The sequence below is a fragment of the Equus caballus genome, chromosome 9 (assembly GCF_041296265.1).
Source record: "Equus caballus isolate H_3958 breed thoroughbred chromosome 9, TB-T2T, whole genome shotgun sequence".
In the NCBI taxonomy this organism is placed as follows: Eukaryota; Metazoa; Chordata; class Mammalia; order Perissodactyla; family Equidae; genus Equus; species Equus caballus.
In genome coordinates this window covers 15,659,169-15,680,345 of record NC_091692.1, presented here as the reverse complement: position 1 = coordinate 15,680,345, position 21,177 = coordinate 15,659,169, and the positions used below count along the sequence as shown (strand labels likewise).

Here is a 21,177-nt window from a genome sequence, read left to right as displayed (position 1 = left end):
CTCATGTACACTACATTTTTTTTTTTTTTGAGGAAGATTAGCCCTGAGCTAACATCTGCTGCCAATCCTCCTCTTTTTGCTGAGGAAGACTGGTCCTGAGCTAACATCCATGTCCACCCTCCTCTACTTTATATGTGGGATGCCCACTACAGCATGGCTTGCCAAGTGGTGCCATGTCTGCACCCGGGATCTGAACCAGCGAAACCCTGGGCCGCCAAAGTGGAACATGTGAACTTAACTGCTGCACCACCGGGCTGGCCCCCACTTTGCATTTTTAATAGTCACCTTTTTATAGAATAAAACACAGAGGCACTGTACAATTTACTAAATTTTCACATAAACTGTGGTTTACCAACATCAGGATTAAACAGAGCTAATCCAACTTTTGATCTTTCACCATCTTCACAATCACAATCTCATTGAAATTTACAGCACTCTCAATGAATTACTGGTTAAGTCATTTAAACGTTCCATGCCTCAAATTTCCCCAAATTTGAAATAAGAATTAGGGTCCTTGCCACATCTGTACTTTCTCCAAATTACCGAGGTAGAAGAATGCCAAACATTTGGTGCCCTTTAAAAATAAGATCTTCTGTAAATAGAAAGCAAAACCTATTAACCCATCCCTTCACCTCTGGGTCACCCCACCACAGATTGCTGAATCTGGCTGCTCCCTGAGATACTAAAGGCTGAGTCTCTGTGCCACCAAGTGAAGCTGCTATGTACTCAGGGATGGTAGAATCATTTCAACGTTATTCAACATAAAACAGGATTATTAAAAAAATATATTGACTCCCCCCTCCCCAGTGATGGCATCTACATCCCAAAGATGATAAAGAATAGTTTTGGGTTATCTGTGTCAGTGTCCCAGCAGGAATGAGGCATCGTTTCAAGCTAATTTGATGGCAGGTAGTTTGGCCTTTGTGTTTCACCTCATTTTACATTTAGAAAAAAATCAGTTCTTAAACTATAAATCCCAAATAAAGCTATTTAAAAAGCACATTCACCATTCCATTCTTAGAGATTCATTTCAGATATTGCTAAATTCCTCAAATAAGAGAAAGAGTTAAATGACAAGAAAGTTAAGACATATCTTAAAAGACCCTTGAGCGACGTCAGGAACCCTTTCATGTTTATTTCATCATTAACAAGTATTTCTGTTAATCACACCAAAACAGGTGAGAGTAAGGCGAAAAAACACTCTTCAAAATAAATGTGGGAGTTGACAACAGATGTTAAGTACGTGGAAAGATTTAATGCGGAAACAGACAAGGCTACACTCAGAAGACAACGGGCTGCTTCTCCCAGGGTGCTCACCTGCTCGGGACCCATGGAGGACAGCCCCGACGTAGGCACGGAGGTCACTGAGGTCATGCTGATCTGTCCTGTCATCTGGTTCATGCTGCTCATCCCACCTGCGTTGGTCGCCATGGATACATTGATGTTCATATTGTTATTGTACATGCTGGTGTTTGCTTGCTGTCCAAAGTGTGGTGGGGACTGTTGTGAAAACATGCTGGAACGCAATGAGACGAGCAACATGTTAGAGCTCAGGGCAGACAGGCAGGCAGTGGTGAGCACGTGTTTCTGAGGCACTGACTTCAGAATGAATGTGCCTAGGCTGAAAGGAGGCAGGGCGGACAGCCGGCAGGTGAGGTCAGACACAGCAGGGGAGGGGCTCAGAGAAGCCACAGGGCAAGCGGCTCTTCTCCTTCCCTAACATCACCGCGAAAGGCTGAAGGACATCTCCCACTGGCGTGCCTGCCCTGGACGAGCTTTCTGCTTATCTGTTTGAGTACTTGTACTGACGAAGGATGGCTTCCAGGTCACTGCCTTCTGCAGCAGTTTCATCATCAACTGGTGGACTGGTACCTTCTTAGGGGAGCTCCTTTTACTCCCAAGGAAAAGACAGGATGCCAAGCTTTTGTAAATTCTAGTAACCTCTTCCCTAGGAAAATGTAAACTGGCTTACTTAGCAGTTTATTTGATTTTGCTTGCTTGAGCAAAGGAGTTAAGAAAGATACAGAAAAGAGATGAGTGGTCTATAGAAAGATTTCCTGATCATTTATATCAAAAAGACACAGACCCACGGCATACCTGTTTCCGCCCATATTCCCCTGCGCCCATCCATTCATGTCAGAGGAGGCCTGATAGGCTGGGTTGGCCTGAGACTGCTGCATCATGGGGCTCTGGGTATGCGCCATCCTGGGTGACAGCAGAGGGCTCTGGGGCGCTGTGGCCCCAGTAAAGCCTGGATCAGGCTGCTGACTTATTCCTTAAAAAACAAAACAGAAATCCAGTGGAGACTGTTAGTTTCATCACAGAGAAGGGGGGAAGAAAGTGAACATTCAAATCAAATACACAGAGAAAATTACTTTCAGACACCTGACCATGTGCTGGTTATTACATACATTTAAAACAATTCCAAGCTGGGATAAAATGCATGAAGAACAACATCCCCATACCCTGATTCTCGACAGTAATTAGAGGGTGCCTAGAACCACAGTAACCATCACGGCCAGAGGCAGAGAGAAAATACTATTCTTTCCCCACATCCCTCTCCAAATCAAGAATGGGTCAAATACGTCTATTTCTCTTTGACCTGAAATAGGCGGTCTTTAAGTTTTTATATATCACTACAACTGGAGTGTTTAAAGTTTAAACTGGATTAAAGCTCAACTAGTAAAAAGTCAACACCTTTGAATAATTTTTTATAGCATTAACTCAAGTTATTCTACAATGAGATCAATGCGGTTTTAAAAATAAGTCACTGCATTCATGCTTAGCTTGTCTTGTCTTTTTAAAGGGCTCTATGGGACTTTACTGCTATCCAAGTTTAGCAAGAATAAGAAAAAAAAATTCAATGGCAGCTTCTTGTTCAGTATGGAAGCAAACAGTGTAAACTGAAAGGAAAGGAAGAACTTTTAGCACTTTTCCAAATCATCCAAAAGGAGACAGGAAAAGAGCTGGGAAACAGAGAGGCAACTGCTTAGAAATTTCAGGGACGACATTAAGGTAAGCATGTTGTTGCTAGAAGATGTGTAAAATATGCATTAATTAAATACATAAGTTAGCTATAAAAGAAAATTAAGATCACGGAGGAAAAAGCTGCACGTTATCTTTCTGTTTCTTTAAAGAAATAGGAGACATGAATTTAAGCACCACAAAGACTTGATAGTTATTTATAGATAACTCTGGCAAAAGATAGGTGAAGTCACTTTGAATATTAACATTAATGTAAGCACTTAGTTTTATCAATAATTCAACTATTAATTGAATATGACAAGCACACAAATATTAATGTTTATGATATTACACACTTGTCTCTTGAGACTGACATTAAATAACAAATCAATACGAAGAACCCTAAGAGGTCACCCACTGTGGTTTCTCTGTGGCACCTCTCAAGAATTATCTATTCATTAACGATTTGCTGTAATCTTTCAAGTCTTTATTCTTCAAAAGTTGTAGAGTATCTCTAACACATTTATATGTCTTTCAACGTTTTGTATGTATCTATTGATTTATTTTAGTCAGACTGAGAGGTTTTCAAAGGTAAAGACATACATATGCACCTGTGTTGCACACAATGACATAAACATATATTCATACACACTCCCACACACGACTGACAGACACCACACACGCACACTGACTTCGGTCATTCTGAAAGTAAGACCTGCACTCGGAGAAAAGGTGGGACCTGAGCTGAGACGGGAAGGTACTGTGCTGGACCTGGGAACCCTGACAGGCCCCAAAAGTCCTGCCGGGTCTCCTATCCTGCCCTGGTTTGCCAGAGACGCATCTGGGAGTCATGCAAAAAGCTGTGAGAGAGGAGCCGTGACCCAGGGCAGCGGGACACTGGGGAGAAAGGACTGTGAGAGGTGGTGGGGATGGAAGTCTAGTACCGTAGTTTGGAGGAAATGGAAACTGCTGCGCATTTGCCTGGGGGATCCGGGGGTTGCTCAGAGTTGCTGGTATACCACTAGGAGCCACCATGCTCGAGGTCATATTCAACCCCTGTCCTCTCATCATCAAAGTTCGCTGCTGAACTTGCTGTTGCTGATGCATGTGTCTCTGTCGAAGATGCTGGTTCAGGATTTCCCTCTGTCTCTGGGCCAGCATCTGTGCATTAATAGGCGCCTGAAATGGGGGGCAATACACGGAGGGAAACATCGGGGGTAGACACAGATTGAAAAACTGTACATTAGAAATAGGAGAACAAATGCTACTGTCTCGTGCAAAATTATTTGGAAAATAAAATTACACGCAAAGAACATTTCAGAGTTGAACAACAGGTAGTTGAGAATGTGAGCTTCTGAGTTCTAGAGAGAGGATGATTATTCCGAAATGTTGCAATGACTTCCATGGATAAGTTCAATGTTAATATCAATTAACTCGGGATTCACTGTGAGAAGACACAGTTAACTAAAGGACCTCACAATGATCCAGTCCTGTCTCTAAGAAGACTCTGTGATATAAACCTTTAGGATGGCAATTTAGAGTCTCATTTAAGGGACATTCAAGTCTAAAAGGAAACAAAATCACTGTGCCAAAAGGTGGCTTGAAGTACTTCAGCAAAGGCAGAACAGAGGCAGGAAGAAAGGAGGGAGTGTAGGGAGAGAGAGGGTGATCGAAACATACAAAGAGGCCAGGACAGAAGTGGGGGGAGGAGGGGAGGGGGGGAGGGAGGGAAGGGACACCAGTGCTTGCTGTCAGGAGGTATGAGGCTGTTTATGGGTCCAAGCAATACACAGTCGATTCTCATTATTCATGGATTCCGTATTTGTGAACTTGCCTACTTGCTATTATTTATTTGTAACCCCCAAATCAATATTCACAGCACTGTTGTCGTTTATGGACATGTGCAGAGTGGCTAAAAATCTGAGATGCCCAATGTGCACATTCCCACTGAGGTTAGAACAAGGTGACATTCGGCCTTGTTGAGCTCTCATGCTATACACAAGCATCCATTCTGTGGACTATTTAGTTCCACGATTTTCCACATTGTTGTGCTTTCTGTTGGTGATTTTGCTGTTTAAAATGGCTCCTGAGAGTAGTGCTGAAGTGCTCTCATGTTGCTAAGTGTAAGAGGCTGTGATGTGCCTTATGGAAAAAACGTGCGTTAGATGAACTTCACTCAGACATGAGTCACAGGGCTGTTGGCCTAGAATTTAATGTTCATGAATCAGCAACACATATTGAATCAGGTGTCTTGAAGCTGAAACACACATAAAACAAGGCTGTGCACTGGCAGACTGATGAAAATGTGGTGGCCAGGGGCTCTCAGGAACCAAACCCTCCATTTCTCCCAGGAGCAATGGTTCAACATTCGCTAATTCAGCATTTGAGGTAACTTTGCAGAACACAGTGGACGTGAATAATGAGAATCGACTGTACCTGGCAATAAAAATCGCAGTGGTTAGGAGGCAACTACAAAAGTGATAGACTAGGTAGATAACTGAAGGACACTACACAGATCCACTGTTTTGATCCGGATCTTATGGCTGCTGAGTTACTGTAAGCAGGAAATCAAGGAGGAAGAAATGAAAAGAGAAGTTAAATGGATACAATGAAAGCTGATGGCTGGTCTGTTCCTTACCTGTGTTGGGACTCCAGGCCTCAGAGTCAAGTTCACATTTGAAACATTGCTGATTTGATTCATAAGCGGCTGGCGATTCTAAATGCACACATATAGGAATCAATACACTTTTTAAACAGAATGTATTTATTTTCAAATCACCTTTCTCAAGAAATCACCCTCCCAACCCAACATCTGCTTGCTACCGGATATTGAAAACACATGGTTTGCAACTGAATTTTCTTATAAAGCTAGTTATCAGTGAGGTTTACCATTGCTTACAACTGAGAAATTATTTCGGACAGTTTGGAAAACACACTGCTTGCAAGGGAGAAAGGGAGCAGAAGGATCAGAAAAGGAAACCAAGAGGAAGACCAGGAAAGTGAGAGGAGATTTTAAAGCCTGCAACATTGTTATTTTCTACAGAACAGACACCTGTCTGGCTCATTTCAATGAGAACATATTTTCCTGAGCTAAACTTATAATCCACAAGGCAATATCACGCCACCACCATTCAGCTAACAGTGACTATTTTGTCATGAGCCAGGACTAATGATAGGAGCTACTGTTGTCTTGAGTGCTCACTTTGGGCTAGAAACTGTGCCAGGCCCTTTAAACATACACATATTGCCCTGGACTGTACCTCCATTTTCCTGATAGGAAAATGGAGGCTGAGAGAGCTCACGGTTAGGCCGTTAGTAAAGAACCGAGCTAGGAAGTAAAAGGACAGCTGCTCTGTGCTGGAGTGGAGGGAGTGGAGGGAGTGGAGGAGAAAGGAAGGAAAGAAGAGAAGTAGAAAAGAGTATGAACATTGCAGGATCATCTTGGGTAAGTTTTCACCCTCTTAGAAAGGACAGAATGAGATGTAATAAGCAGAACTGCTGTGCCATGTCACGTCAATCTTCCCCATGTCTCTCCCACCATGCCCCTGACTTTCCAGGTGCTGCTGAAGAACACACCTGCTGTGCTTGGAGGCGATGCTGCAGCTGAAGCCTGAGTTGATTTGGCTGATTCTGCACCAGGCCCGTGGGCCTGAGGCCAGGTCTGGGCTGCATTCGGAGAGTGGCGTAACTAGGCCGCTGTCCCATGGCATGAAAGTTGGGATCTTGCATGGGAGTATAGCCGCCCTGGGCCATTTGTGCCTGAGACGCATACTGCTGTGGGAAAACGGGGGCCTTCTGCTCCAGCATGATGTTGGAATCCTGACTTGAGAACTGCTCTGGATCTACTGCTTGGCTCTGAAGAGAAATCCCCCAGACAACAAACAAATAAATAAACCACTAAATGTAGCAGAGTAAATAAATACAAGGCTGTTTTTTCTCACGGCCATATATTTGATGCTTTTTATACTGTACTTACCACACAAAGGTACTTTTAGCTTGAGTCTACTGTTCTTCCTAGGAAATGCCTCTTTGTTCAATAGCTCCAGTTACAGGAGGCAAGAAGCAGGCATGGGGCCTGACTCCCAGCAATACTTCTCCCAGGGAAGGGAGAAACGGGTCCCGACTCCAGAATGTTCCCTACTCACTCCACCCATCAGAGACTGACCTGCACTTTAAGTTGCAAACGTCCCCTAGAGGTGGTTAAGCTTTATGATTGATTATTCATACCTGTATAAATCACTTTAATTAGATAATCGTGTTGGTACCCAGCTGGGAGCAGCAGTGTTGCGGTACCCACCACCATTATTCCCATTTTGCAGATAACAAAACTGAGACTTGGAGACGTGAAGCACACTGTAACAAGCCCAGCTGGCTGCTAACTAGTGGGTTCCAATCCAGTTTGTGATTTAGGACCTGAGCTGCTCACATCAGGGGGATAGCCTGTCTTTTTCAGCTGTTTCCTGTGGCTGTCAGAATCTCCTACATGGCCCCCATTTTGCCACCACCTTATTGCCTACTAGATGTATTTAACGTGTTTGTCATTCTTGACTTCTTAGGGCTGCCCCATCTATCTGGGTCAGAATGGGGCAAGTGTAGAAAGTCCAGAACTTCTCCAAGGGGGAACATCTAGACCCAGGCAGCCCTACATGCCAATGTGCAGAGCAGAAAGGTGTACCAGCTAATTCTCCTCTTCCTTCTGCTTCTAGGAGGCACTGCCACAACCTTCCTGATATATAGGAGGGAAGGACCCAAAGCAAAAACACCTCTCTGGTTCTCCTCAGCCTTGTAACTTCCTATGCCTTCCTCAAACCGATCTACCCAAGTTAAAGCAGGGGCCTGGGGGCCCCCAGACTCCTGGCTCAGATCAGCGTGGCCCTGAGGTCGACCATGGGAACTGGGCCCATTACCCTCTCCGTGAGAATTTTAAAAATGAGGATGGAGCCTACGGGCGGGAAACCATTCAGTTTTGAATTACTGTTCCCTCTACATCTGCAAAACTGTCTCAAACTTTAAATATCTGCCCATCTTTAACAGAGAGAAAATTTAATTAAGTAATTTCCACTTGTAAAGAAAACACACAACTCTGATGAGTATAAAGTCTGTCTGTACTCTATATTTCCCCTGACTCCACCTAATAATCATATTTCTATAATTCAGTTTAATATGATGATATTAGAATGATGGTGGATTTGATAAGACAAAATGGAAATAATACAAATCAATGAAAAAAAAAGACTAAAAATATTAAATGATGAAATGATACCAGTTTTGATAAAACCAGTGCTACAAGTCACTCAGCAATCCCCAAAGATTACATTTTTAAATGCCACTTCGACAAAACTCAAGGATAACAATACTGAATGCTAAATTCTCACTACCACGAAAGGTGACCAAACCAGCCGCACAGGAAATACTTCAGCTCCATTTTCCTTTCTTGCTTTATTTCAGGTTATATCATGTAACCTCGAGTCATTTCGTTCCATTGTGCTGTTCTCAGTATGAATCGACAAGTCTTAACTCCCACTTAGGTCTGCTGAACTGTAGGAATTATGACAAGACTATTTTAACGCTTCAGAGAAGCCTCCAGTGACTCTGCAACACCTTCTCACGGAGCCTCGTGACACGTCACACATCCAAGAAGTAGATGGGACGCTGGAAGGCACTTCTCAGCAATAAGGAATAAAGATGATTCATGCCGAGAACCGAGTTCGACAGCGGCAAGACTGCAATGGTTTTTCCTAGGTTACTCTTTATCCAGTAAACCAGGATGCCTGCTTCACACGAATTTAGCTGAGCAGCCTGATTCAGAAAGCGTTATGCTATTTCACGAGACCACGCTAGGTTGTTGGTTGTATTATTGCTATAAAGCACTTTTAAAGCCGAGAATTACTTTAAGTAACCAACTAATTACACCAGGAGGAGAAAGCTGAATAAGGGGACAAAGACTGGTCAACTTCCTCACATTCCCATTTATGCTTAAATCTCTCAGAAGTTATTATGGGCTAAACCCACACAAAGGTCAAAACGGTCAATGAATTGCAGCGACCACTAAAATGACTTCTGCTAATTCATACAAAGTATTCTTTTAACACAAAGTGCTTTTTATCACTAGCCCACAAACGCGAGATTAACACGGTGACCACGGAGGCTCGTTTTTTAGATGAAAGGGTTCCGGGCCGTCAGGGCAGCAACATTCTGGTCTTGGTTTCTCTGCTCTCTGCTCCTTGCATGTCCCTCCCTGTCATTAAGTGAGCTGGACTTGAGTTTCTCCTGTCAGCTCAATAACCCAAATGATATGTAATGCTCATTCTCAGTGTTTTCCATTCTCGGGCAACAGTTTATATGGGAGTAACAGGAGAGAAAGAAAAGAGAGCTAGCTTGTTACGAGATAAAAAGTATTCTAAACAGGGGACTGCAGAATTTCTGTGAACAAAAGAAAATGGACACCTTCGTGCCCATGAGAGCGCTCGGCCCCACCAGCTTCCCTCGGCGCGCACCTGGCTGACCAGCTCGGGTATTCCCAGAGCTCTGTCAATCTCCTCCAGGCCGTCGAAGTTCCGCAAGGCCAAATAGAGCTGGTCCAGGAGGGCGCCCTCATCGCTCGGCGACTCCGCGGCAGGATGCGGACACAGCAGGTCATCCGGAGAGCTGGCGAACGGCTGCCTGTAAACAGACAAACTTCATCTCGGGCGTATGGAAAAGCGAGTTGATTACAGAACATTTTTTCTTCTTAAAGACAAAAGTATGAGTTGACTTCCAGGGTCTTTGTAGTAAAATACTGTTCTAGCCGGACACAGAACAAAACGACAACCCAAAACGACAGATAGGCTCTGTTCGGGGCTACAGAGGAGGGACACAGACCAGGCATCTGATGCCTGATACTCGTTTTTATTGCCCTCCACTTTAAAGCCGCCATGGCTGAGGCTTAGAAGGGTTACACCATTCGCTGGAGACCACACAGGCAGACACTGGGAAGCTGGGACTCCAATACAGACCTGTATGACTCCAGGGTCCCCCTGACCACTGTATTTCCACAAATCCACGCTGACGCCTCAAGCATATATGTATTTACTTTGCACTGAAGTAATCAAAGGACTTTGCTGAACGTTAGTAGGAAAGACCAATTGATTGAATAGTTTTATTTCACATGAGGCAACGATGACCCATAAAAGCTACATTAATTTTTTTGAACACAGCTGTCACTAGACTAAACTGGGCTGGACTCATAGGAAATTTCTTAGCCATGAGTAAGCAGGACTTGTACACATTTATTAAAGCCCTCAAGAAGTGTGGCTGTTAGCCTCCCGAATTAGTCAAGAAAAGTAGATCATGAAGATGCAAATTACATTTGATATTATATAAAGTAATAGGTGATAAAACCATAACACTAAACTCCACAACCTATGGCATATAAAACTCCTATAATTTAAACTAATTGACAAATTGGGGGAGCTTTTTAAAAAGAGCTTCTGAGTTACTTTAATACAAAAGGAGAAATGCTACTTGTATTTCACCAAAACAGTCTAATTTGTACTTTTAGAGTTACTATATGATGTTTTGGAGAAAATAAAAGTTTCCAGGTAAGTAACCTCATGCTTAAGCAAATGAGAACAGATTCATCAAGGGATGAAGTTACCTACCTAACCCAGTTTAATATGCCATGTTTTCTAAAGACAGCCTAATATGCCACTCTGGCCTGGAATTCTGAAATGCTGGGTATTAAAGCCAATAATTCATTTCAAATAGTTATAACACAGTGCATTAAAAACAGCCTATGCTCTCCATTGATCCCTAGTTATGTGTAAAGAACACACCTAATCAAGTGTAGCCTCGAGGACACTCCTGTCTGCTGTCCCTGGCTCCCAGCCCACATGCCCACGGCCCCGAGGCATCACAACCTGGCTGTGCAGCCACAACCACGAGCCAAGGGGTGTGCTACGCTGTCCACCGGTCACGGCCACGCGGTCCTGCGTTGCTAAAGGCATCCACGAGCACTCTCAGAGGCTCACGCTCTTGTTTGCGGGCTCTTTTTCCACCCGCCTCTTCTCCCCATCATTGCCTTGGTTCCCAGGTAAGACATCATGCCTGGGAAGAGGTTCCCCACCACCTTCCGGCTTGTCTCCCTTCCACACTCTCCCAGAATTAACTTTGTTAACACAAATGGGATCAGGTCAGCCCACTACTGCTGCACGGAGGGAGTGGGAGGAAGGAGCAGATGCCGAAGAGCGACAACAAGGAGGAGAAAAACCACAGGACCGCATGTCACGGAGGCAAAGAGAGGAGGAAATTCCCTAGAGGAGAGGCCAACATTTGGATGTGGTAAGTTTCATGAAAAAGAGTTCCGTTGGCCAAGAGTGGATGTCATCTATTTATCGGATTCTCTGAGGCCTGAGACCTCCTTCCCCAAAGACGCCAGCTAAGCGAGGCATTAAAGTATTTTCTGTCTAGCTTTATTTTAGAATGCTCACCTTCTGTTTCGTCAGAAGCTTCATTCCTAAACAACCACAACCCCCCACCGCAGATCTCTCCAGTGACGACAGGCTAATGTGAAATCTCCTTTCTCTTCTGACGCGAGCCAGGCTGCAGACTCCCCAGCCCGGCATCTGCCTGAGACCCAGCGCCAGGGGAAGGGGAGGTGCTGGCTTGTGTCTCGGCAAGACAACTCCACCCTCGGAAAGACACCTCCAAAGGGTTACAGGAAAAAACTAAATGCAAATGTTCATTCGCATTTAAACGATTTCCTACATAATGAAACAATTATGCTTTTCTTTTCTTCTTTTAATTAAAAAATGAAACTCATCTATGAGAGAGATTCAAAAGCAGACGAGTACCTCCAGGCCTTCCCATTTTGGCCGAGTTGGACTCTAGAGACCTTCCTGCTGACACTCTCCCTTCTCTTCTACAATGACGCCGTCAAGTTCCTTTTCCCAAAACACACTTTACTGAGCGGATTCAAAATTCTTATTTCAGCTCTCCGAGGAAAATGTCTAAGTCCCTGGGACACGGTGGGGTGGCGGAATTCAGGGACACACACACCCTCTTCGGTAAAGTCTAACTTTTCCAAACTTAAAGCCTACAATGTCCCTGTGAGACCCAGCCACCCTGGGAAATGGATCTTACTCCAGAAGATGCCATACACGGCACCATAATGCCAAGACTTATGACTCCACACTTCCCACTCTCTTCCCCATCTACAATTCTATCTTCCCATCAGGTCCTGATGTATCCCCTTCATAGCCACTCTTGACCACCCCCACCCCCAACTCTAGCACCACCTACTGTGCTATGCTGAACTGAGATTGGCATGCACGTTAAAAACGTCAACTTTGGACTGTACCCAGAGAAGACATTTTAAATCTCTTTGTTGGCCCAGTACTGGAACTGCATAGGTTCAGTAAGCTTCCAGCTGGTGAAAATGAAAGGTTCCTGTTCTAGCCTGAATATCATACCTTATACCCCAAGAAATACATTGTGTTGTGGCTTGGTATTATAAATTTGGGCATATCAGGAGTTTTATCATTTCCCTTAGAGACATCATAATATGGTTGGTTTATAGAAAAAATATTGATCCAGACCTCCAATTCCAACTTTATAAATGGCCGCCAACATAATGAAGAAATTATTTTCCAACATTTTGGGCAATTACAAATATAGTTACAATCCAGATGGTGTCCGACAAACATAATATTAAGACCAGGATGAAATTCAGAGGAATAAGGGAAGAACTCACACAGGCCTCAGGCTGGTGCAAAACGGCAACACACCAGCAGAAGAAAGATGCATCATCCACAGAAACCTCATTTCTTGAAACCTACACTTTTTATGGCCTAGCAGGACATTAAGGATGGCAATAAGAAGGGGAATAAGGTTAATTCTGAGCTCTTGTTTGAGAAACCATACCATTACCACGCATTCTCAACATGTATTTTCAAAATTCTGGAAAAAGTAGCAGCTACTACATGATGAGAAATCATCAGCAAAAGAAATTTTCCTCTTAGACTCATTTCAAACAAGAGAAAATGAAATTAACTCAAATTATGAACTTAATGTGAAAGCAAGTTTTTCATGAAAGGCAGCTACTGTATTTCAAGAGAAAATAACTTTTACAAATCCAATAGAAATTTTCAAAAAATCATCTATAAATTTTGGGCTATATTTTAAACATCTCTTTTACATACCAGATGAATGAAGGGGGAAAAACACAGTGGAACTACAGAAAATGGAAATTCAGCTATAAATAAATATGTGAATATGTTAGAGATTTAAGGGCTAAGCTTTTTTTTGTTTTTGAAATGTGTACATAAACTAATGCTGGGTTAATAAAACATTAAAATACCTATTCCTAAATAGGTAGGCAGTAAAGATATAAAATATTAACGGTGATACTTATAAAGGGGATAAAAAAAGCATGGCTTTTCTTTTATTTCAGAAGAGAGATGTATTTACAACTTTGTTATCCATCACTTCTGAATTTCTATGACAACAAGATTACCATAAAGTTGGTCATAAATTTCTTCCAAACGGAATTATTTAAAATAAAAAAAGTGGGATAAGTGGCTGGAAAAACTGAAATAACTTTAAAAGTGGTGAAAATGTTTTGCTTTGTCCACACAGTTCTCATACAAAGAAAAGTGACAGACAGTCATGGAAGCAACAAGAGAACAGGGGCATCGCTGAGTCACAGAAACTCACACAGCAAACGAAGCAAGCTTATTCTGTACCTGGACCCAGTACAAACTCTGGAGTTCTTCCATTTTTGTTTTAACAGAACTCTCATCTGTTTGGGTAATAGTGAAAATCCTAACTTTGGGCCTAGTTTTCCCTAGAAACTAATCTTTGACATTTCACCCAAAAACAGCTATCAGGTGCTGGATTTAACTGTTGTGCTGCATTTTTATTATGTGCAAGTTTCCAGGGAAATGGATGGGTTTTTAATATACCAAATAAACAGATTTAGAAAAAGCCTAACACTCACCAACACTGTGACATTAGACTCGAAGAGCTGGAAGGGCCCTGAGGAAGTATGACTACAGTGCTCACGTGCGCCATGCTTGATCCCCAAGCAAACCCAGCCACGGGGGCTACACACCCAGCGCAGCCAGGGCAGCGAGCGCTGCACGACTGACTGTGGTTCTTCTGCTTGTTTCTCTACTGCCTCACCTCTACTCAAAGCACAGCAGAGGAGGACCAGGGGTGCTGGCATCATCTGGGGCTTGTTAGAAATGCAGAATCCTGGGCCCCACCCAGACCTGCCTTTCACTGAGGCCCCAGAGGTGGTTCATAGGCACAGTGGGGTTTGAAAACACTAGCTTCTCCCCTACGTGAATGGAATACAGCTGGCAGCACCCTTCCTTCTTCATCGCCTTAAACCAGTTATTAAGCAGTTTCCCTGATGTTCTTTTTTTTCTCAGTGAAATTACCAGCTCACTTTTTCTCCCATAGCCTATTGCTGAGCTCATATTCATCTTCTGCTATTTTTTTTTTAAACTTCATTGAATCTTTTATTTTGTTATTAGTGCAGTTGAGCAAATTTCCAACTCCTAGCGCCTGTGTACAGCAGAGGGGAACCCAGCCCGGTCTTTCTGCACCATCCTCTCCTCTTCCGGCACTCTATCAGACAATGCTCTGCTGCGATGCACGGGGTTTCCATGGCCAATTTTTTAGAAGTGGGTGACCAGGTCCTTCTTCCTAGTCTGTCTAGTCTGGAAACTCCACTGAAACCTGTCCACCATGGGTGACCCTGCTGGTATTCGAAATACCGATGGCAGAGCTTTCAGCATCCCAGCAGCCACAGTATGACAACCAATAGCTGGGAGGTGTGGGTCTCTGACCAGGCTGGGCCGTGGTGGTGAGAGCGCCCAATCTTAACCACCACACCACTGGGGCTGGAGGAATCCTTTATTAATCCCCTAAGATACAGAGAGGAAAATGGACACCACACGGTAATGCTGAGCTATGCAACGCCGACTAGGACAAAAACATTCCATTTCAGAGTAGAACTTACTCCCAAATCTGTATTTTTTAAAAAAACAAATAAGAAGCTCTGGAAATGTACTGAAATTTCAGAAACCCTGTTGACTTCCATCATTTGTGAATTTGATACGAGTATTACATACTTTTGGACTAGAATAATCCCCAAAGGTCAAAACGTTCACTCTGCCTCACTTAGCCTCCAGCCCACCTACTTACATATTAGCCTCAAGGCCAAATTCCCCCAGTGCCAGTTTTCTAAGAAGTTTACTTCTTGGAAAACATCGTCCGAATCCTTTGAGTTCCTACACTATCTCTTGCTTAGGCTCCTAACCGTACTCCTGCCTTGGGGCTCGTCACCCACCCCATCCTGCATGAGCAGCGCCATCGCTTAGGCCTCAAGGTCACCTGTGCAGCGTCTGCTTCCAGTGCTCTGCTTAAAACCAATGAGATCATGCATGTAACACAACTGTATGTTGGCTTTGCGGGAATAAGAGAAGTCTCAAAGAGGCAAACACAAAACAAAACAAAAAACACCCACGAGCTGAAACTTGGACGTCCCCTGACCCACTGGTACCAGGTGAATCTTTATCCATAAAGCAGGGGAGAGCCGGGGCTTTGGGCCACAGCCAAGTAAAAGAGCCAACCTGAGACTGCCGGCCGGAGCGGGGGGAATCCGAGTAGGGCCCCTGGCAGAGATCACCGCAAATCCTCTCTTAAGAAAAGCGTCCTCAGTTTTGACCCCAGGTCTTTCACTGACCAAGATCAACGATGAACTCTCAACAAAAGATTACCAAAATACTCAGGGAAACAGGCCACCATGAGGGAGAGTCAATCACTGGATTTCAAACTTTAAGAGATTAGGATATTGAATTATCAGATAAAGAAATTTAGAAAATAATGAGGAATATAATGTTTAAAGACATACAGACGGAATCACAAAAATAAGCAAACAATAAGAGACTATGAAAAATGACCAAATAGAACTTTTAGAAATGAAACATATAGTTGGATTAATAGCTAAAAAGATAATTAATGAACTGAAATACAGACATGAATAAATTATCTTGAATGCAGTTCAAAGAGACACGGAGAGGGAAAATACACGGATTAAGAAGCATGGAGGCGGAATTTCAAAAGATCCAATGTAGAACGAGAAGGTACAGCATGTCTGATCAGAATTCCAGAAAGGAAGGACAGAGAAAGTGGAGGAACGGCTGTACATAAAGAGGGAACAGCTAAAAATTCTCCAGATGATGAAAAACACGAATCCACAGATTTAAAAAAGCACAACACACACCAATACCAAGCAGTATAAAGCAATAAATCCACCTCTAGACACACTGTCGTGAAACTACAACGCAGCAAATACAAAGAATATTTCACAAGCAATTAGACAGAAAAGATCACCTACAAAGAAACAAAAACGAATAGACTAGTAATTAGAACCAAAAAAATCCTCAATCACCCTTGATTATATACCACTCTGTTTTTCAAAAAACGTTTTCAACAGCTTAATGAAAAAAGGCTGAATTCCCCAGAGTTTGGTATCTGAGACCCTTGATAAATCTATTCTATTACTACTCTTCCAGCTGATTTTATTTTTTTAAATGTGGTAAAAATATATATAACATAAAACTAGACTACTTTCTGTTACTCTAAACGTATCGTGTTGCTTCTGTAACATCTAGGCCACTGATCAGGCTGCTTTGGCCAGACGGACCGGCTTTTGCCATCTCTGCCTCCTGAAACTGCACCTTTTCTTTAAGACCCTGAGGCCTTCCCCAACCACCCCAACTGGACAATCTCTTGAAATACGGTTTATTTCTTATGGCATTTATAGTGCACACTACCTCATATTACAGTTATCAGTGTACATATTTTACTTTCCAACTAAATTGTCACTTCTTTAAAGGCATGCTGTAGATCTGATTTTTGGATTTCCCCCTCCCTGGCACCCCCCGGCCGGTGGACGATACAATTTGAATACATGACAACTGGTCAGGCACCAACTATTCAAAAGGAAAAGATTCACTTCTGGCATAGGTCTAAATAGCCTCCAGAACTCACGGGCCACTGCTCTGTTGGATCTCCTGGGTGCCCAGGACTCACCTGTTCTGGCTGGCAAAGGATGCCTGGTCTATCGGCAGGATGCTGTCAGGCCACGGGGCGGTCTGGTTTGGAGGAGCTTGTTGTTGGCTATACTGAGGTCCCCCCATGTTCATCTCTAATTCAGATGGCCCTGACAAGGGAGAAGAAAAGCATCCAAAAATCTTACAACTTGTAATCAAGGAAGTATCTATTTCTGCTATGTAATATGTGTGAAATATCTGGTTTACAGAAAATGAAAAAGACAGAAGCAATAATAATTAGGTGAAAATAGGGGGCCGGCTCCATGGCCGAGTGGTTAAGTTCGCGCGCTCCGCTGCGGCGGCCCAGGCTTCGGATCCTGGGCGCGGACATGGCACCACTCGTCAGGCCACGTTGAGGCGGTATCCCATATCCCACAACTAGAAGGACCTGCAACTAAGATATACAACTGTGTACAGGCGGGGCTTTGGGGAGATAAAGCAGAAAAAAAAAAAAAGATTGGCAACAGTTGTTAGCCCAGGTGCCAATCTTTAAAAAAAACAAAATAATTAGGTGAAAATAATGAGACAGAATTTTTGTTCTGAGACAGAAACAGAGGCGATAAATATCAAGGCTCATTACCCAGTTAACGGAATATCTAGACCAGCAGGTCTAAACCTCTTACACTTAGGACCTTTATATTCTTAAAAAAAAAAAAAGCTTTCGTTTACGTGGGTTGTATCCTACTGATATTTACTGTGTTGGAAATTAAAACTGGGAAATGCAAAAATAATTATTCATTAAATAATTAGTCATTTAAAAAGCATCATAATAAATCTATTATATGTTTTAACATAAACAAGATTTTTTAATGAAGAACGAAAAAAACCATTTTATTGGCATTGTTTTATGTTTTTGCAAATCACTTTAATGTCCAGACTCCTAGCAGAGCCAGAAGCTCTTACCTGCTTCCACATTTCCTCTACTGTGATACCACACAGCACATGACCTCTAGAACTCTATTGTACGGCGAGAGAGAATGAGAGTGAAGAAGGCAAGCGTGTCATACTTTAGTGTTATTATGAAAATAGTTGGGCCTCGCAGACCACCTGGAAGGGCATCAGGGTCCTGGGCTATGCTTCTGAGAAGTGCTGGTCCGGTCCACTTGCTCCTGCACTGTTATTAACTACACTTCAGAGGCCCAGATGACTCAGATGGGCTCTTTCTTATAAGCTCATTTTTAGAGGTTTAAAGCTAATGGACAATATGAGCTTTTTAATCATTTTATTGTTATCATTATTTGTAGACCTGCCTTCCATTACGACAGATAATTTCCTGGCTTTTTCGAGTTTATTAAAAATTGGAGAAATTCAGCTGCATAATAAAGTTTGGAGAGTCCTATTTTAAGCTCGTAAGCCAGGTGATGTGTCCCTCAGTGAAGAAAGGCTGAGGATAAATTAAATTTCTGGATGTTAGGAACTTATTATTATTATGATTTTTAAAAGAATGAATCAATATTTAAAAAATTTCCCAGTTTAATTTTGCATGGAAATCTGGTCATTTTTAGTATTTTTCATGCAAGCCTCAAATTATATGAATTTATGTTTGGCAACCACTCAACTTGAAGTACATTTTCTGTAGAAAGGTAATATGAATGTTATCTCTCAGAAACAACAAGCCAAATTGAATTGCTGAGCAATTAAATAAGTAGGTAAGAAAACTGACGCCAGAGGTAGGGTGAGAATTCTGCATTATCATGTCAAAACACTCCTGGCGTCTTTCCGTTAATGATTTAGCTCTTACTCATTGTGCAATATCTAAGTATATGAAAAAGTACATAAACATTAACTTATCTGAATTATGCTAATGTACAAGATAAGAGGAAGGTTAATATGTCAGTGATTAATAATCTTGAGCATGAGTTGCATAGACCATTAACTTTTTAAAATAACAGCTTTATTGAGATATAATTCACATATGATACAATTCACCCATTTAAAGTGTCTAATTCAGTGGGTTTTCGTATATTTGCAGAGTTGTGGAACCATCATGACAATCAAGTTTAGAACATTTTCACTCCCCCGAAAAGAAACCCCATGAACATTGGGAGCCCTCCCCACTCCCCCCGACCCTCAGCCCTAGGCAGCCACGAATCTGCTTTCCCCCTCCATGGATTTGCCTGTTCTGGACATGTCATGTAAATGGTATCACACAACGTGTCAGATCATTAATTTTAATGACATGTGCACTGTGCCCAAACCGAGTTCCAGCGCTCTTCACGTTCTGCGAGGTGTTCTGGAAGACCAGCACCTTCAGGGCGGATCTGGGAGAGCCTGGTCCAATACTCTAGGGTGCCGGCCCGGGAATCTGAATTTTAAGGTCCTGAGATGATTCTGATGATCATCCGGGGTCAGGAACTTCTGCTGTACCACTGAAATACTCCTTTAAAATATCACATATACAACATTTATAGTGTGACACTCTAATTCCTTCCCCCTCAAAGCTGAAACTGGATAATTTAATGAAAATAAAACGTCATAAAGGTAGTTGGTTCTCTTACATTCCTGGAAAACTTTTGAGATTCTATACAGAGTTCCAGCAAAGTCCCACTCATGGCAGTGTGACATGGAGGGATTACCTAAACTGCAAGCTAGGAGCAGGTCTTGAAAGAACTTACGGAGCTGTCACTCTCCTCGAAGAGAGCACCAAAACTAAAAGCAGAGAACACTGCAGCTACCTTACCTATATTCATGACCTGAGACTGAAGCATCTGTCTTTGGCCGGGCTGGCTGTTGGGTCTCATGGGGATGCTGGCTGTTGGGTTCCGAATCATACCTCCTTGGATTGGCCGGTTCATGGCACTGGTGGTAGCAGCACAGGTGACTCTCACAGCAGAACTCTGTGGTGCCCATTCCCCAGACGGCATGGTGGGCCGGGCAGAATTACTGCCAATCATTCCTGCAGGCAAGCCAAAGAAAACCAAGAGATGCAGTAACCGAGGACATACTCAGCGTGTATGAACACCAGAGTATCTGACTCTGCACAAGACAATCGTCCTGTAACACACGGTCAGCCCAGAGCTAACGCCCCCATCGGGACAGACGTGGGCCCTTGGCTCAGAAATAAGAATTGGCAATTACTACAAAGTTTTTCACGACATGGAGCTGCCACTCTTTACAGTTCGGAAAAGCTGTTAAAATTGTTCCCATATGTACTTAGACACAGGTGCTGTGGCGTGTGGATAACCCCAACTTCCTTCCTGAGGAAGTGAATCACATTAGCTGATACACACGTCAGTGCTTTACTTTCCAAAAGGGAGGTGAGGCTAAGAGGAACAAGGTAAAAACTGATAATCAATACCCTAATTATAAACCAAAATCACGATGAATATCCTGTGAAGCCCTCGCCAGACTTTTAAATCCTCGAATCCCTTTCCGAGTATTATAATTTGTTAAGATTCAATTGACCAAGGTGGCCCATAAGCCTGGGGAAATGGCAGGATCTTCCAGGCCAGGCAAGGGAAAGCCTACCACCTCAGCACACCTGGACCACCACGTTCCTGGTTACAGATCCAGAACGGGGTCGGGCAGATTTGTAAAAACCCTTTTACACTTGAGATATGAACAGTTATCTGACCACACACAACAACAGGAACACAGCACTGCCAAGTGGGATCAAGGGTTTGCCCTGTCTGGTCTGGTCCCACGGATGCTGGCAATCGCCAAATATTTGCTAAGACTGGATATTTTAAAGGGGAAAAACCCCAAGAGAGGACCCTTCATTTTGAAGTGTTTAAAGATGGATGTATAAAAGTCCTGCTTTCAAATGCACGGCTTGCTTTCATTTACTTTAATTAAGATAAACAACTAAAAATAGGGTATATCTAAAAAATGGAGAGAACATGTATTGTGGGTGGTTTTTCACTGGTGAAAGGAGAATATGCTACATTAGGATGACTCAGAGTGAAGGGTAATTAACCCGACTGAAAACGTTAGAACAATATTACAATAATGCATATTTTTAAAATTATTTGAAGATTAGATTTGAACTATACAAAGATGTTATGAGAGAATAGGCACTTTCCCAAAAATCTATTATCTAAATAATACAACAAGATATAGAAAAGTCTATAAAGCAGAAGGGAAAATCGTTCATAATTCAACAATATCAATG

General features: G+C 42.8%; 1 protein-coding gene across 24 annotated transcripts in view; it reads right to left on the bottom strand.

Annotated features, from left to right (window-relative positions):
- Positions 1-21,177, bottom strand: part of NCOA2 (nuclear receptor coactivator 2) — a 267,580-nt gene that overhangs the window by 11,918 nt on the left and 234,485 nt on the right. For all 24 annotated transcript variants that reach the window (XM_070221446.1, XM_023648481.2, XM_070221452.1 and 21 more), the window contains 8 exons: positions 19,747-19,962; positions 17,047-17,176; positions 9,462-9,627; positions 6,541-6,819; positions 5,603-5,680; positions 3,909-4,143; positions 2,098-2,275; positions 1,318-1,516 (listed from right to left, as the gene is read on the bottom strand). In XM_070221446.1, coding sequence (XP_070077547.1) covers positions 1,318-1,516; positions 2,098-2,275; positions 3,909-4,143; positions 5,603-5,680; positions 6,541-6,819; positions 9,462-9,627; positions 17,047-17,176; positions 19,747-19,962 — 1,481 coding nt within the window. The remainder of the gene's footprint in view (positions 1-1,317; positions 1,517-2,097; positions 2,276-3,908; positions 4,144-5,602; positions 5,681-6,540; positions 6,820-9,461; positions 9,628-17,046; positions 17,177-19,746; positions 19,963-21,177) is intronic.